Source organism: Ruditapes philippinarum, unplaced genomic scaffold, assembly GCF_026571515.1.
Source record: "Ruditapes philippinarum isolate M1 unplaced genomic scaffold, ASM2657151v2 ctg4097_1_1_1_1, whole genome shotgun sequence".
In the NCBI taxonomy this organism is placed as follows: Eukaryota; Metazoa; Mollusca; class Bivalvia; order Venerida; family Veneridae; genus Ruditapes; species Ruditapes philippinarum.
In genome coordinates, this window is record NW_026864361.1 from 79,408 (window position 1) to 95,703 (window position 16,296).

Here is a 16,296-nt window from a genome sequence, read left to right on the forward strand (position 1 = left end):
TAAAAATGTTATGATTGTTATGTATCAATTTAACCCTTACCTTGATGAAATTGAAAGTGATTTAGAATGTTCCAAATTCTTAGCTTGGCAAATACAAACAATCACTTTATGAAATTAATAGTCACAATTCTTTCCTATGTTAACATGAAGAAATTTAGGTTGAGCTTTCAATCTTTATAGACATAACTGTAAAATGACATTTCATAATTTTCAACTTTATAGTTGCCATAGCAACCAAAAGAAAAAACTTAAAATATCTTCTTCTAAAAAACCCAAAGAGCTAGAGTTTAGATTTTTGGCATGAAACATCTTCTGGTGAGTGTCTACCAAGTTTGTTCAAATAAAAGCCCTTGGGTCAAAATTGGCCCCGTCCCAGGGGGTCATTGATTTTCCCTATATGCATATAGTAAAAACTTTAAAAAATCTTCTTTTAAAGAACCCAAAGAGCTAGAGCTAAGATATTTAGCATGAAACATCTTCTAATGGGTGTCTACCAGGTTTGTTCAAATAAAAGCCTGGGGTCAAAATTGGCCCCGCCCCAGGGGGTCATTGATTTTCCCTATATGTATATACTAAAAACTTAAAAAAGGTTCTTTTAAAGAGCCAAAAGATCTTGAGCTAAGATATTTAGCATGAAACATCTTCTAATGGATGTCTACCAAGTTTGTTCAAATAAAAGCACTTGGGTCAAAATTGGCCCCGCCCCAGGGGGTCATTGATTTTCCCTATATACATATAGTAAAAACTTAAAAAATCTTCTTTTAAAGAACCCAAAGAGCTAGAGCTGAGATATTTAGCATGAAACATGTTCTAATGGGTGTCTACCAAGTTTGTTCAAATAAAAGCCCTGGGGTCAAAATTGGCCCCGCCCCAGGGGGTCATTGATTTTCCCTATATACATATAGTAAAAACTTAAAAAATCTTCTTATAAAGAACCAAAAGAGCTAGAGCTAAGATATTTAGCATGAAACATCTTCTAATGGATGTCTACACAGTTTGTTCAAATAAGAGCCCTGGGGTCAAAATTGGCCCGGCCCTGGGGGTCATTGATTTTCCAAATTTCCTTATATGTGTATAGTAAAAACTTAAAAAATCTTCTTTGGAAACAACCAAATAGCTAGAGCTAAGATATTTAGCATGAAACATCTTCTAATGGGTGTTTACAAAGTTTGTTTAAATAAAAGCTCTGGGGTCAAAATTGGCCCCACCCCGGAGGTCATTCATTTTTCCTATATGTGTAAAACTATAGCAAAAATTGAAAAATCTTCTTTGAAAAAACTCAAATAGCTAGAGTTTAGATATTAAGCACGAAGCATCTTCTAGTGAGTGTTTTCAAAGTTTGTTCAAATAAAAGCCCTGGAGTCAAAATTGGCCCCGCCCCGGGGGACATTGATTTTCCTTATACGAGTATAGTAAAAACTTAAAAATCTTCTTTGAAAAAACCCGAATAGCTAGAGTTTAGATATTAAGCATGAAACATTTTCTAGTAAGTGTATACAAAGATTGAACAAATAAAAGCCCTGGGGTCAAAACTGGCCCTGCCCCAGGTGTGTCATTGTTTTTAACTATATGTGTAAAGAAAAAACTTAAAAAAATCTTCTTTTAAAAATCCCAACGAGCTAGACCTTAGATGTTTAGCATGAAACATCTTCTAATGGTTGTCTACCAAGTTAGTTCAAATAAAAGCCCCGGGCTTTAAACTGGCCCCGCTCCGGGGGCCTATGTACAGGTGAGCGACTTCAGGGCCATCATGGCCCTCTTGTTTTTTTTTTAATAATTTGAATTCACTAAAATATAAATGATGCAATTTTTCATCTTTCATTTTGGTCATCCTGTTTCTAAAGTCAACCAATGTAAAATTTACAACTCGTAAACAAATCTGAAACTGCAACTTTTGATTGGCTGATTCTGGGACTCAGTTTAAAATGAATCAATCAAAATGCTTCCTGTTCTTAGTCACTTTCATGTGACTGTCATTCTCCATTATATAAGTTGTGATATTACAGCAAGTGTGTTAATGACCTGCCTATACTTCTAGTATAGAGTCAGACAACTCTGCATGTCTGTGCAACTTTTGAGACTATACTGTTAGATGCTTAACTTTAGAGTACAATGAAATAATACTGACATCACTTAAACTAATGTCGTAAGTATTGATAATTGACAAGGCCAAAACAACATAAAGAGAGGACTTGATTAAAATAGTTATTGCTTTCAGATCAGTGCTTACCAGTTTTTGATGCAAATGATTTTATTGTACAAACATAATGGGAAATATTAAGTACCAGCTACTTGATTATTATAACAGATACCAATTAAAAATAATTACTTTACGTTGTATTTAATTAAAAGTAATCCTTAATAAGATACAAACGTACAAAAAAATTAATGCATCTAAACTAAAAGCATATCCAACCAATTAGCATGTAAACAAATGTTACACACCCTTTATCTTGATTCTTTATTTACATTATCATGTGTCCTAACATTTAGACTTCAAGCTGTAAAATATAAATTCAATGATGAGTGTGCCTTATTGTGTAACTTATGTACCTGTATGCAAATAAAACAATTACTTTTCAAGCAAATTTTCCTTTAACTTTACTTGTAATCTCAACATATGTTTAAACATATTAAATGTATAGGATAATTATGATAGGGGATACTGATTTAACTCACTACAGTCTTGGAGCAGTACCTATAAACGCTCGACAGAAATTATGATCACAAGTAGAAAATTATCACTTTTTTTCTGGTGATTCTTATATTTTTCATTCACAAACTAATGTGAGGAGATGAATTAACCTTCTTAATGTGCATTTCAGTGAGTGAAAAGGTGAGATTTTAACATTTAAACATTCAAGTATAACATATATAAACATTCAGGATATACCAGAATTCGATATTTAGTGTGGTGCTCCAACTTGGCTTTAATTAGTCTCACTCATAATGACATGCCTATTTCAGTAGTACTGAACAAGTCTAGCCTGCACATACTTGCACCGCTTGCAACATGACCAGTCTCTACACTGTTGTCTGCTGAATTTTTAGTATTTTAATTACAAAAAAAATCCTCAATATTAACAGCTAATTGCAGGAGAATCAAGTCAATTGCAAACCTTTAGAATTGTAAAGTTTTTATCAATTTTTGCTAACAATCTATAAATCTTGATTAGTATAGAATACTGAATAAATAAAATCAAAGATTATATAGAAATATAAATTAAATGTGCAGTAAAGAAATAAAGTGTTGAGGAGCTTTCTAACTAACAACTTTCAGAGCATAGTGCGTGACAGGAGCTTAGACATTAAGAAAACATCATTTCTTTAAATCAACTTGCCATCAGACTAGTGCTAATTTTTATATATTTTTTCTGAAAACTTAGGAATAGTTGTAATGAGAGATATTGTCAAGTGTACAAATAATAATGACTGAATTTATTTTAATGTACTTATTTATTCAAAGAAATTACATGTACTTGACTAAATATTCAGGAAGTTTTTGTTATACCATAACAGGGCAGAACTTGGTTGATAAAAATATTAAATGAAATTTTAAAAAAAATCTAAAAACTTATTTCACTATAGAACTATGTTTGGTCAGGCAGCAGAAGAACCAAAGATCTCCCTTTAACTAGTCTTTCAACAGCCTACTAAGTGCTCAATGAAGCCATTCTCCAAGGGTTAGACCAAAATGTCACCGTAAAAAGCATTTTAGTACAAAAGATAATATAATAGACTATTTATTTTATAACAATATTATAATGTTTCTTTTACTGCGCCAAATGTGGCATCTTTTAACATAGACATTTGTTTGGTATGTTTTTGTCATTTCCTTTGTTATTTATCAACCGACGAAGCTAATTAAGTGAAACATGTTTTGATATTTAAAATTGTGTTAGTTTTTGTTCTACTTATCATTGTATATAAGATAGACATACAAAACTACATCTAAAAAGGGGTCATTTAAAATTCTCCTGTTTGATGACAGATTTACAATAAAGCACAAAATAACTGGGCAGAAAACATCAAATGACACAAGTATTGTAAAGTTAAGAGTTTATAATACAGTAAAGACAAATTTATGACAAGTCCAGAGAACTTGAAAAAAGAATTCTTTATTCACAGATTGTTTTTTTTAGAATGTCTTACTTTTGCTTGGTATTTGGTCAAACCAATATACTTTTTAAGGTCATATAGTTATTTTCTAGTTATACTGCCATACTGGTGATCATGAAATCCCGTCCTAGCATTACTTCGGGAGCAAGTGGGAACTTGAGTAAAATCACTGACCTATGCGAAACTAGATAAAAAAGAGTGAAATTTAAAAAGAAAAGATAAAAATGCGCTGAGACTGAAAAAAATACAAGAATTACTGACAAAACAAAATCACAAAACAAAATAAGATACCAAACAACACCTACGAACAACCTGTCACCGGTTCCGGACTTTTTTCAGCTGCCGCACACTTGATAAGGCCTTTAGCGCGAAGATTGAGGATCGAATTCGCTATTATTTGAGCTGTACTTCGCTGGTATCCTCCACTGGTTACCATGACTATAGGAATTCCTTTTTCATTTGCTTTCCGAAAAACAATTTCATCTCTGTCAATGATCCCCTAAAGTTATATACAATTGTTCATTCTAGAACCACAGTAAATTCTTTTTTTCATTGATTAGTAAGATAAGCAAAACTTTAAAGGTCAAATGTCAATTTATAACTTTTACTTCCTGAAAAACTAAAAACTCTGAATTTCAATCACATTACATTTTCAAAATTTCACCTAGCTAATTTTGGAAGTCATAATAGATTAAATCTACTTTTTTGAAGGTAGTAGTGCTATGTAACTGTTGCTAAATTGATACATTACACATGAAGTTACAACTGAAATAATGATAATCGGTCTCAACCCGGTACGGAATTAGACCCAGCCCGTTGTAGGCTAGAAAATAGTTCTTTGAAATTTTGAAGTGCCCTATTTCAAGTCATTTTTAATGTGACTGGTTACATTTTAAGTGTATTTATTGTAACAGTGTACATTTAGTGTCATTTCTGATGACTTTACAAGTTGTTTTTTGTGTATTCTGCAGGATCTCATTTCTTGGTGGAAGGATTCGAGAAGTACTACACGCCAGCATACATGACATTTGAAACTTTGATAATTTGACAGTGACTTAACAAATTAAGAAATATTGTGAAATCTAGATGGCTAACATAGGACATTTCGGGCTTCGACTAACTTGTCTAGTGTTGATGTTTAAAGTTATGAAATACAGAATTCTGCTGAGTTTAATAGAAGTCCATAATGAAGCTTTAAATGTGACAGATTTACTATAGATTAAAGAAGGGCGAAAATGGACAAGGCCGTGTCCTAAATAAGAAATATGAAAAATGGGAACTGGTTGATGGATATGGATGAAACTTTGCATCAGTGTTGTATTTATGAATAGAAATCAGGAAAATAAAGGATAACTGACAGGTTTGAAAAATTTAAATTTTATTTCAAATTTTAAATTTTGACATTTTAAATTGGGACAGATGTTGTTATTGTTGTCTCCCCTTCAAATGTAGATGTCTGCTACTGTGTCTGAATAAGTGCAGAAGAAGGGTGCAGAGCTTTTGCATGAAGGATTAACCACATTTTATTGAATTAAAACTGTAAAAATGAATTTAAAATTAAAAAATGAAATTTAATTTTTTTTTAAGCAGTTAATAAATTGGTAAATTTTATTTTTGCACCCTGTGTTTAGCAATTTACTAGCTCTATAGCTTATTTTTATAAGATTTATATAGAAAATGATATTTTTTTTAGAGAAATGCATTTTAAATTATGGATAAACCATGCATAGCAAGGAATTGGGGAGTGCATGTTTTCAGGCTGGTTACATTGGCAAAAAGGTGATTGGCAAGCTCATTCCAGAGGTCTTAGGCACCGGCCATGGGATTCGAACAAGCACCATAGTAGCCTATTGCTCATATGGACCACACATTATATGCACTGATGTTTCAGCAAAGAGTTGATGCTGTAGTAATCAGATTGTAAATATTCACTAGTGTCTTGTATTTCAATGAAGCAGAACTGACAATTGAACATGACACATGTGATTTACATGTTGGAAATATAGGCATTTTCAGTGTAGTGAATCTTGATGTTTTGCTGTGTTGCAGAATGTATATAATTGCTAATTTATACACACAAAAAATGGTCTAGTCATTAAACAGTGTAGTTTATGGATAATTGGCTCATTTAGAATTATAAAACAGTTGATGTGATTGTTCTTGTTGTTGTAGCAGCTGCTACAGCAGTTAAAATAGGTTAGCTTTATAATGTCGTAACTGCTATTTCCATGCAGGCATGCATTTTAAGCACACAATATTTAAGCCCTCCTGTGTGAATTAGCAAATCGAGCCATTGATTAATTAAGAAATGTTTTTCTTCCTTTTTTTTGATATCAAAATTACAGCACAAATGCCTCTTATAATTTCCTCCGACATGTTTTAGTGTTGCATATTTTTTTTCAGACCATGCAGTTACCAAAGCCGGGGTGACCTTACCTTATATACTGGTTAAGATCTATGGAAGAACTCCTTCAGCTCAGTTTGGCAGCAGATTTGTCAGGACAAGATGAGAAGGTAATAACTTATGTCCAGTTTGAAACTTCAGCTATTGACGGCAACAATTCCCAATGCTCGGGCAATATTTGGTAGATATTTTTGATGTATATCCAGAGAAAATTTCTCTAATTTTTGACTATTTTAAGACTTTTCAATGATTTAAAGTGGGAGACAGTATGTGCAATCATTTTTTAGCCTTATTTGGGTGAGAGTTGGTTAATCTTACTTTGTCAGAAGACATAGCCCATGGGGATATGGTAACCTCTTTGCTAAACTTAAGATTACCTCTGTTTGTCTTTATTGATATCTTAAGCAAACAATTTGTAGGGTATATATCTTGTACTTTACTTTATTTACCATGCTATATAGGTAAAATCATAATCAGTAAGTTTTATTGCAAAATTGAAAGAAAAAGTTATGAAAAAAGCACATTTAATTGTGATTACTTGTACTTTAACCCAAAATTTCATGCCCTCATTAAAATAAATGGAGTTATTATTAAAATTTGTAAGCAATAAGGGCTTATTCTTTCATAAAAATAACTAAATGACATTAGCCGGTAACAGTTAACTTTATTTGAAGAAAATCCATTTACAAAATCAAAAGATATGACAGAATTTGTGATATAAATTTTTGCGTAAATTCTATTGGCCGAGGCTGATTTTTCGCATGAAGTTTCATATGTAAGAAATTGTACTGCATTAATGTTATTTGTTACAGACATGTCAAACCTATATGATTGTACTTGTATAACAATAAATTACTAGGAAAATGAGTATAAATTTTGACTTAACTTAAATTTTGGATTCATTTAGGTCTCAACCGGTACGGAATTAGACCCAGCCCGTTGTAGGCTAGAAAATAGTTCTTTGAAATTTTTGAAGTGCCCTATTTCAAGTCATTTTTAATGTGACTGGTTACATTTTAAGTGTATTTATTGTAACAGTGTACATTTAGTGTCATTTCTGATGACTTTACAAGTTGTTTTTTGTGTATTCTGCAGGATCTCATTTCTTGGTGGAAGGATTCGAGAAGTACTACACCCCAGCATACATGACATTTGAAACTTTGATAATTTGACAGTGACTTAACAAATTAAGAAATATTGTGAAATCTAGATGGCTAACATAGGACATTTCGGGCTTCGACTAACTTGTCTAGTGTTGATGTTTAAAGTTATGAAATACAGAATTCTGCTGAGTTTAATAGAAGTCCATAATGAAGCTTTAAATGTGACAGATTTACTATAGATTAAAGAAGGGCGAAAATGGACAAGGCCGTGTCCAATCCTGGTGTGAAAACAAACCAAAATATAGGACACTAACCTGTGGTGATATTGACAGATTTCCAAGAGGATCTCCATCCAGTATGTCTGTTCCTGCATTATATACTATTACATCTGGTTTAAAATCATCTAATGCTGAATCTAAATTTCTGTTCAAAGGTGGAAAAAAATCATATTTAGTTTATAATGACAAGTGTGGGTGAAAAATTCTAAATCTCTAAAATGCTAAAGTTATCTTTTCCAATTAACTGACTTTTATTCATTCTCAGAATTAGCACTGATTAAATTTAGCAAAGACCAATATACTACAGAATTATGTCAATTATACTTATTATAAATTGGATAATAAAAGAATAGAAGGAAAAAAGATTGAGATGTTTTAAAATTGAAATATAAAATTTAAAAAAAAAACAAATAATGTCAAATTTGTTTGATAACTTGGAAGATTCACTGTTGAAGAAAGAGATTTCTTTTCAATAACAAAAATAGAAGGATCAACTAATCACTCTGGACAGCTTCCTCAGATAAAAAAACTTTAGCATTCAGGTTGTTCTTGTACTCAATAAGGACAGGTAAACCCAAAACTATCACTGAAGTTGATACCTTCTCCTATCCACTATTTGAAAATTAAGTTGTCCGAACCAAACAAGACTTATATATTTCATGATGTTTCATTTGTGTGTACCAATAATAATTACAATTAATTGCCTTGCTAAAAGAGTTATGAAACTTATCATAGAAGGTTGCATTGTGATATTGCTTTGTTGTGCCAAGTTATCAAGTTGATATCTCTACTGGTTCCCAAAATGAGATGGGACGGGACAAAGTGATTCCTATATAGTGCCCCCTACCCCAAACTATGTTTGTTGGAGGTCAAAATATAGTACATCAGTCAGAGACACATGAGTGAGTAAACAATAAGTAAATAACCTTACATGTACAACAATAAGTAAATAACCTTACATGTACCTACTCAGCCTTGCAGCGTTCATTATTTCTTTAACAATTTGACAATAATAATAGGTCTTCCAAGTATAATGCAATGGATCTGAACAACTTACTTTTCTACTTTTTCCAGATATTCCTTATCAGCTGTACCATGAGTTAACTCAACTTTCTTCTTTATGGCACCTGGAATAACAAACAAACCTTTGAACCTTTCCCATACTCTTTAAGGTATCACTAAGAATCTTATTTATGACACCTTTTTTTAACATTGCTTATGTTTCACTTCACCTGACTTATTCAATAGACCAGTGACAGTGAGCCTGTCCTTTTTTTTATTTCCAAGTAAAGTTTTTAAGACTTTAATTTATTACCCTGTTAAATAAAGCTTTTTATTCTTAATATACATACGTTTGGCATATCCGTCATGCGGATAAATTCCTCTGTTATATACATCCATTATATATACACTGTCATCATTCATAAAATCTCTCTCATGACCATTGCCCTGTAAAATACAAAAAATCATTCCTTCAAATTTCTGTATAATATTGAAGTCATCAAAATAAATTTCATTTAAGTACAGTTGACTCTCAGTAACTCAAAATCCAAGGGACTGGGCCTTTTACTTAGAGAGAAACGGAATTCGAGTAACGTGGATCTCCAGCCATTACGTTGACATTCGTACATGTATATACATGTGCTTGATTGAATGTGCAAAGAAGTATGTTTGTTACTGTTGATAGCGGCAATGCTGCAATATTTAACCGTTGAAATGATGGTAAATCACTTACATGTACAACATCAAATTATAAATGAACAAAATTATATTATTCAAAATTGATTACATGTATATTAATAGTGAAACATGAATACAAACATTCGTAGCAATGACATAAATGCAAGTTTGTCAGTTTTCATCAGTAAAGCACATGTTTAAAGAAATGTGTAAGACTAGTCTGCTTGGTAAACTGTTTATGTAAATGGGCGTTTGTGACAAAATTATTCACCTTATCAACAGCAGCAATTAAATTCTCTGTATTTTTACAAGTTTCTAAAAACTGACACAAAATATCACAAACATTCATAGCAGACTTGATAGTTGGACGTGGTTTAGTTATCTAACTGTTAAAACCAATTAAGTCCTGAAACCGATTAAAGCCACTTACACGACGTGTTAATAATACATGATGACCGGCAATTAAAATTACTATGAAACGTGTGAATCACAAGTGACAACATCTCACCTTGATGTCGCCGACCTTTGATCAGTTGGCTGTTTTCACACTTCGACTAATTTAGATGAAAATATGTTGGACTTTAATTGATGGAACCAAATTTTCTTTTTTCTACTAAACAGGAGTCTTGGTAAGTCAAAATTTGACCTAAGCGGAGTTAAAATACAAAGATAAAGAAGGAAATTTGACGGGACTTTAGAAATTCTTAGACTTATGCAGAATTTTTAGTAAAGCGATTTTGACTTATTGAGAGTCAACTGTACATAAGTGATAAATAATGTTTTGCCAATTTTTGACCATCATCAATATTAACTTATCAAAATGAGAACTAGAAATGTTTCCATACTTATGTTCCTACTTTATTTGCCTACTCAGCCTTGCAGAGTTCATTTACTTATCAATTTATTTTTTTACTTTATTTGCCTTTCACAAAAGGCTTATTCCCTCTCAAACTAGACCTATCACTGAAGGTGATTAATACCCCCACCAGCAACTTTTTGAAAAATAAGTAGTCTGAAGAAAAATTTCAACACAAACTATCAACTGTGTACAAAGAAATATTTCAATTAATTGTAATCCCAACTGGGGTCTCCAAATATGCTTGCTTTTCACAAAGTTTGATTACAATATCTCATTCCTAACTCTAGTTATTGTCCGGAAACCATTTTTCTATTTTTAGGAATGGTGACCTTGACCTTGACCCAAGGGGGTCCAAATGCAATACCAACCCAGGTCTTCATATAAGCTTGCTATACACCAAGTTTGATAACAATATCTCATTCCTAACTCTAGTTATTGTCCGGAAACCATTTTTCTATTTTTTAGTAACCTTGACCTTGACCCCAGGGGGTCCAAAAACAATACCAACCCAGGTCTTCATATAAGCTTGCTATACACCAAGTTTGATTACAATATCTCATTTCTAACTCAAGTTATTGTCCGGAAACCATTTTTCTATTTTTAGTAACGGTGACCTTGACCCCAGGGGGTCCAAATGCAATACCAACCCAGGTCTTCATATAAGCTTGCTATACACCAAGTTTGATATCAAGATCTCATTCCTAACTCTAGTTATTGTCCGGAAACTATTTTTTCTATTTTTAGTAACAGTGACCTTGACCCCAGGGGGTCCAAATACAACACCAACCCAGGTCTTCATATAAGCTTGCTATACACCAAGTTTGATACAATATCTCATTCCTAACTCAAGTTATTGTCCGGAAACCATTTTTCTATTTTTAGTAACCATGACCTTGACCTTGACCCCAGGGGGCCTAAATGCAATACCAACCCAGGTCTTCACATAAGCTTGCTATACGCAAAGTTTGATAACAATATCTCATTCCTAACTCTAGTTATTGTCCGGAAACCATTTTTCTATTTTTAGTAACGGTGACCTTGACCTTGACCCCAGGGGGTCCAAATGCAATACCAACCCAGGTCTTCATATAAGCTTGCTATACACCAAGTTTGATATCAAGATCTCATTCCTAACTCTAGTTATTGTCTGGAAAAACTATTTTTTCTATTTTTAGTAACAGTGACCTTGACCTTGACCCCAGGGGGTCCAAATACAATACCAACCCAGGTCTTCACATAAGCTTGCTATACACCAAGTTTGATTACAATATCTCATACCTAACTCAAGTTATTGTCCGGAAACCATTTTTCTATTTTTAGTAACCATGACCTTGACCTTGACCCCAGGGTGCCTAAATGCAATACCAACCAAGGTCTTCACATAAGCTTGCTATACGCAAAGTTTGATAACAATATCTCATTCCTAACTCTAGTTATTGTCCGGAAACCATTTTTCTATTTTTAGTAACGGTGACCTTGATCTTGACCCCAGGGGGTCCAAATGCAATACCAACCGGATTTTCCACATAAGGTTGCTATATACCAAGTTTGATTACAATACCTCATTCCAAACTCTAGTTATCGTCCGGAAACCATGATGTGGACCGACCGACCAACCGACCGACCGACAAGCTGACTCCTATATACCCCCCCTAAACTTCGTTTGTGGGGGTATAATTATTGATCAGACAACATATTTTTACAAGGTGGCACTGAGCCCTTGGTCTCTACCTAATTTCCTCAAAGTCCATAGGGGTTATCTGTCATGGATTGGACAAGGCTAAAAGGATATACATGTATTACAATGAACCACACTATTAAAGTATGCACCCCACTTTTTAAATGGGGGTATATAAGAAGTATTTGCCAGTCAACATATCAGAGACTCATGGCTGGAATATAAATTGTAACAAATTTTGTCAAATAACCAAGAAATCACAAACCTGGTGTGCATCCAAGTCAACAATCATGGCCTTCATTATTTTTTCTTTATTATTTGCAAAAAGGAATTTGACTGCCAGCGTTATATCTGCATATGCACAAAATCCTCCTCCCTTTTCTGAAGAGCAGTGGTGAAAACCTCCACCAATATTTATACCCCAACCACGCTCCATGGCTAGTCTGGCAGCCTGTAAAGGAATCAGGTCAATATAATGATATTTTGAGTAAAATCAAAGCCATCAAACAACTGTTCAAATTAAAAGCTGAAAAATAATTATCTCAATCCAAATGTATTTTGAGGTTTATTGAAAAAGTCACAATATATATGTAATTTCCTACATTAAGTTTTCTTGTCTAGTGTTAATTTTAAGTTATACTAGTGCTACCTAGGGTATTACATGATTTTCATGGTTTATTTGAGGAGAAAAATATATGGACCAAGGAGCAAAGACCTCTACCAGCAAGTTGGACAGCTTCTTTAAAGACAAAATAAAACTATAGTTTTCAAATCATTTGCTCATAGAAGCACACTGTGCTAAATTGGTAAGACGAAATAGAATGATAGACAAATAAAACTATAGTTTTCAAATCATTTGCTCACAGAAGCACACTGTGCTAAATTGGTAAGACGAAATAGAACTATAGTCTTTAATCATTTGCTCACAGAAGCACACTGTGCTAAATTGGTAAGACGAAATAGAATGATAGTTTTCAATCATTTGCTCACAGAAGCACACTGTGCTAAGTTGGTAAGATGAAATAGAATGATAGTTTTCAATCATTTGCTCACAGAAGCACACTGTGCTAAGTTGGTAAGAGGAAATAGAACTATAGTTTTTAATAATTTGCTCACAGAAGCACACTGTGCTAATTGGTAAGATGAAATAGAATGATAGTTTTCAATCATTTGCTCACAGAAGCACACTGTGCTAAATTGGTAGGATGAAATAGAATGATAGTTTTCAATCATTTGCTCACAGAAGCACACTGTGCTAAGTTGGTAAGATGAAATAGAATGATAGTTTTCAATCATTTGCTCACAGAAGCACACTGTGCTAAGTTGGTAAGACGAAATAGAATGATAGTTTTCAATCATTTGCTCACAGCAAGCACACTGTGCTAAGTTGGTAAGACGAAAAAGAACTATAGTTTTTAATCATTTGCTCACAGAAGCACACTGTGTTAAGTTGGTAAGACGAAATAGAACTATAGTTTTAAATCATTTGCTCACAGAAGCACACTGTGCTAAGTTGGTAAGACAAAATAGAATGATAGTTTTCAATCATTTGCTCACAGAAGCACACTGTGCTAAGTTGGTAAGACGAAATAGAATGATAGTTTTCAATCATTTGCTCACAGAAGCACACTGTGCTAAGTGCTAAGTTGGTAAGACGAAATAGAATGGTAGTTTTCACTCATTTGCTCACAGAAGCACACTGTGCTAAGTTGGTAAGACGAAATAGAATGATAGTTTTCAATCATTTGGCTCACAGAAGCAACACTGTTGCTTAAGTTGGTAAGACGAAATAGAATGATAGTTTGTCAATCATTTGTCACAGCAAGCACACTGTTGCTTAAGTTGGTACGAAAAAGAACTATAGTTTTTAATCATTTGCTCACAGAAGCACTCTGTGTTAAGTTGGTAAGACGAAAATAGAACTATAGTTTTTAAATCATGTTTGCTCACAGAAGCACACTGTGCTAATTTGTAAGACGAAATAGAATGATACATGTAGTTTTCATCATTTGCTCACAGAACACACTGTGCTAAGTTAGTGTTAGACGGTGATAGCTTTTCAATCATTTACTCACAGAAGCACACTGTGCTAAATTGTTTAAGACGAAATAGAATGATAGTTTTCAATCATTTGCTCAAAAGAAGCACACTGTGCTAAATTGGTAAGACGAAAATAGAATGATAGTTTTCAATCATTTGCTCACAGAAGCCACATTGTGCCTAAGTTGGTTTAAGACAAAAAAATAGAATGATAGTTTTCAATCATTTGCTCACAGCAAAGCACACTGTGCTAAGTTGGTAAGACGATAAAAACTATAGTTTTTAATCATTTGCTCACAGAAGGCACACTGTGCTTAAGTTGGTAAGATGAAATAGAACTATAGTTTTAAATCAAATTTGCTCACAGAAGCACACTGTGCTAAGTTGGTAAGACGAAATAGAATGATAGTTTTCAATTCATTTGCTCACAGAAGCACACTGCTGCTAAGTTTGGTAAGACGAAATAGAATGATAGTTTTCAATCATTTGCTCACAGAAGCACATTGTGCTAAGTTGGTAAGTACGAAAAAAAACTATAGTTTTTAATCATATTGCTCACAGAAGCATAACTGTGCTAAGTTGGTAAGAGGGGGAAATAGAATGATAGTTTTCAATCATTTGCTCACAGAAGCACATTGTGCTAGTTGGTAAGACGAAAAAGAACTATAGTTTTTAATCATTTGCTCACAGAAGCCACACTGTGCTAAATTGGTAAGACGAAATAAGAACTATAGTTTTTAATCATTTGCTCACAGAAGCACACTGTGCTAAACTTGGTAAGATGAAAAAATAGAATAAATAGTTTTCAATCATTTGCTCACAGAAGCACACTTGTGCTAAATTGGGTAAGATGAAATAAGAATGATAGTTTTCAATCAAATTTGCTCACAGCAAGCACCACTGTGCTAAGTTGGTAAGTCGAAATAAATTGTTAGTTTTCAACATTTGCTCACAGAAGCACACTGTGCTAAAGTTGGTAAGACGAAATAGAATGATAGTTTTCAAATCATTGGCTCTCACAGAAGCACATTGTGCTAAGTTTGTAAGACGAAAAAAAACTATAGTTTTTAATCATTTGCCTCACACGGAAGCACACTGCTAAGTTGGTGAAGAACAAAAAATAGAACTATAGTTTTTTTTAACCCATTTGCACTTCCACCAGAAGCACACTGTGCTACAAATTGGGTTTTAAGACGAAATTATAAATGATAGTTTTCAACTTATTTGCCCCACAGAAAGCACAACTGTTGCTAAGTTGGTTAGAAGAAATAGAACTAATAGTTTCAATCATTTGCTCACAGAAAAGCACGCTGTGGGCTTAAGTTGTAAGACCGAAATAGAACTATAGTTTTAATCATTTGCTCACAGAAGCACACTTTGCTAAATTGGTATAAAAGATGAAATAGAATGATAGTTTCACTCATTTCCTCCACAGAAGACACGTGATAAATTTGGTAAGACCGGAAAGAGAATGATATTTTCAATCACCATGTAGCTAAGTTTGGTTGTAAACTTAAACACCTTTACTTAAAGCAATATTCCTCAAGATTCATTTTACTTTGTATGAAAGTTAAGAAAGAACAGGAATTTTATTGAAATGAACAAAAGTATTAACAGTCACCTTTCTTAAATCTTAATTAGTCTGGAAAGAGTTGTTACTGGGTAACTGTTGATGTTAAAAGGTTTTTCTTCTACAGAGGGCTGCATTACCGAAAACTCTCTCTGCCTGCCTATATATAACCCAATAAGGCCAAAACTTCCCCCAATAGGGATTAAGGGTTTAGTTTGTTTAGAAAATTTACCAAAAATTTTTAAAAACATTTTTTAAAAATCCACCAAACTAAAAGATGTTATTTACCAATATATTCCAAACCGGTCTTTGGGTACCTAAAAATGGAACGTAAAAAACTTTTCGCATTGTATATAAAAAATTTGGGGGTAAAATAAGGCTTACGGGTGGAACTTTTCATTGATCCCCGGCTACCCTCATACTTCCACTAGAAAAAAAAAAATCCCCACATTCATTATATACACAACAAGCGACCAAATTTTACCAATTAGTAATACTTTGGGCTGTTTATTGACATTTGCCAAACAAACTTGTAAAAAAATCCTTTTTTTTGAGATAAAAATAA

The 16,296-nt window shown here is 33.2% G+C and overlaps 1 protein-coding gene and 1 long non-coding RNA gene across 2 annotated transcripts in view; one reads left to right on the forward strand and one right to left on the reverse strand.

Annotated features, from left to right (window-relative positions):
- The window catches only part of LOC132725337 (histone deacetylase 11-like), a 32,942-nt gene that overhangs the window by 2,369 nt on the left and 14,277 nt on the right, over positions 1 to 16,296 (reverse strand). The window contains exons 5-10 of the mRNA XM_060710444.1: positions 12,387 to 12,614; positions 9,257 to 9,353; positions 8,962 to 9,031; positions 7,941 to 8,049; positions 4,425 to 4,618; positions 2,546 to 2,553 (exon numbers count right to left, since the gene is read on the reverse strand). Of these exons, the coding sequence (XP_060566427.1) occupies positions 2,546 to 2,553; positions 4,425 to 4,618; positions 7,941 to 8,049; positions 8,962 to 9,031; positions 9,257 to 9,353; positions 12,387 to 12,614 (706 nt within the window). The remainder of the gene's footprint in view (positions 1 to 2,545; positions 2,554 to 4,424; positions 4,619 to 7,940; positions 8,050 to 8,961; positions 9,032 to 9,256; positions 9,354 to 12,386; positions 12,615 to 16,296) is intronic.
- LOC132725338 (uncharacterized) lies at positions 4,933 to 7,896 on the forward strand. Its single transcript, XR_009625034.1, has 3 exons — positions 4,933 to 5,479; positions 6,523 to 6,633; positions 7,619 to 7,896. It is a non-coding gene; the product is annotated as an uncharacterized LOC132725338 (long non-coding RNA).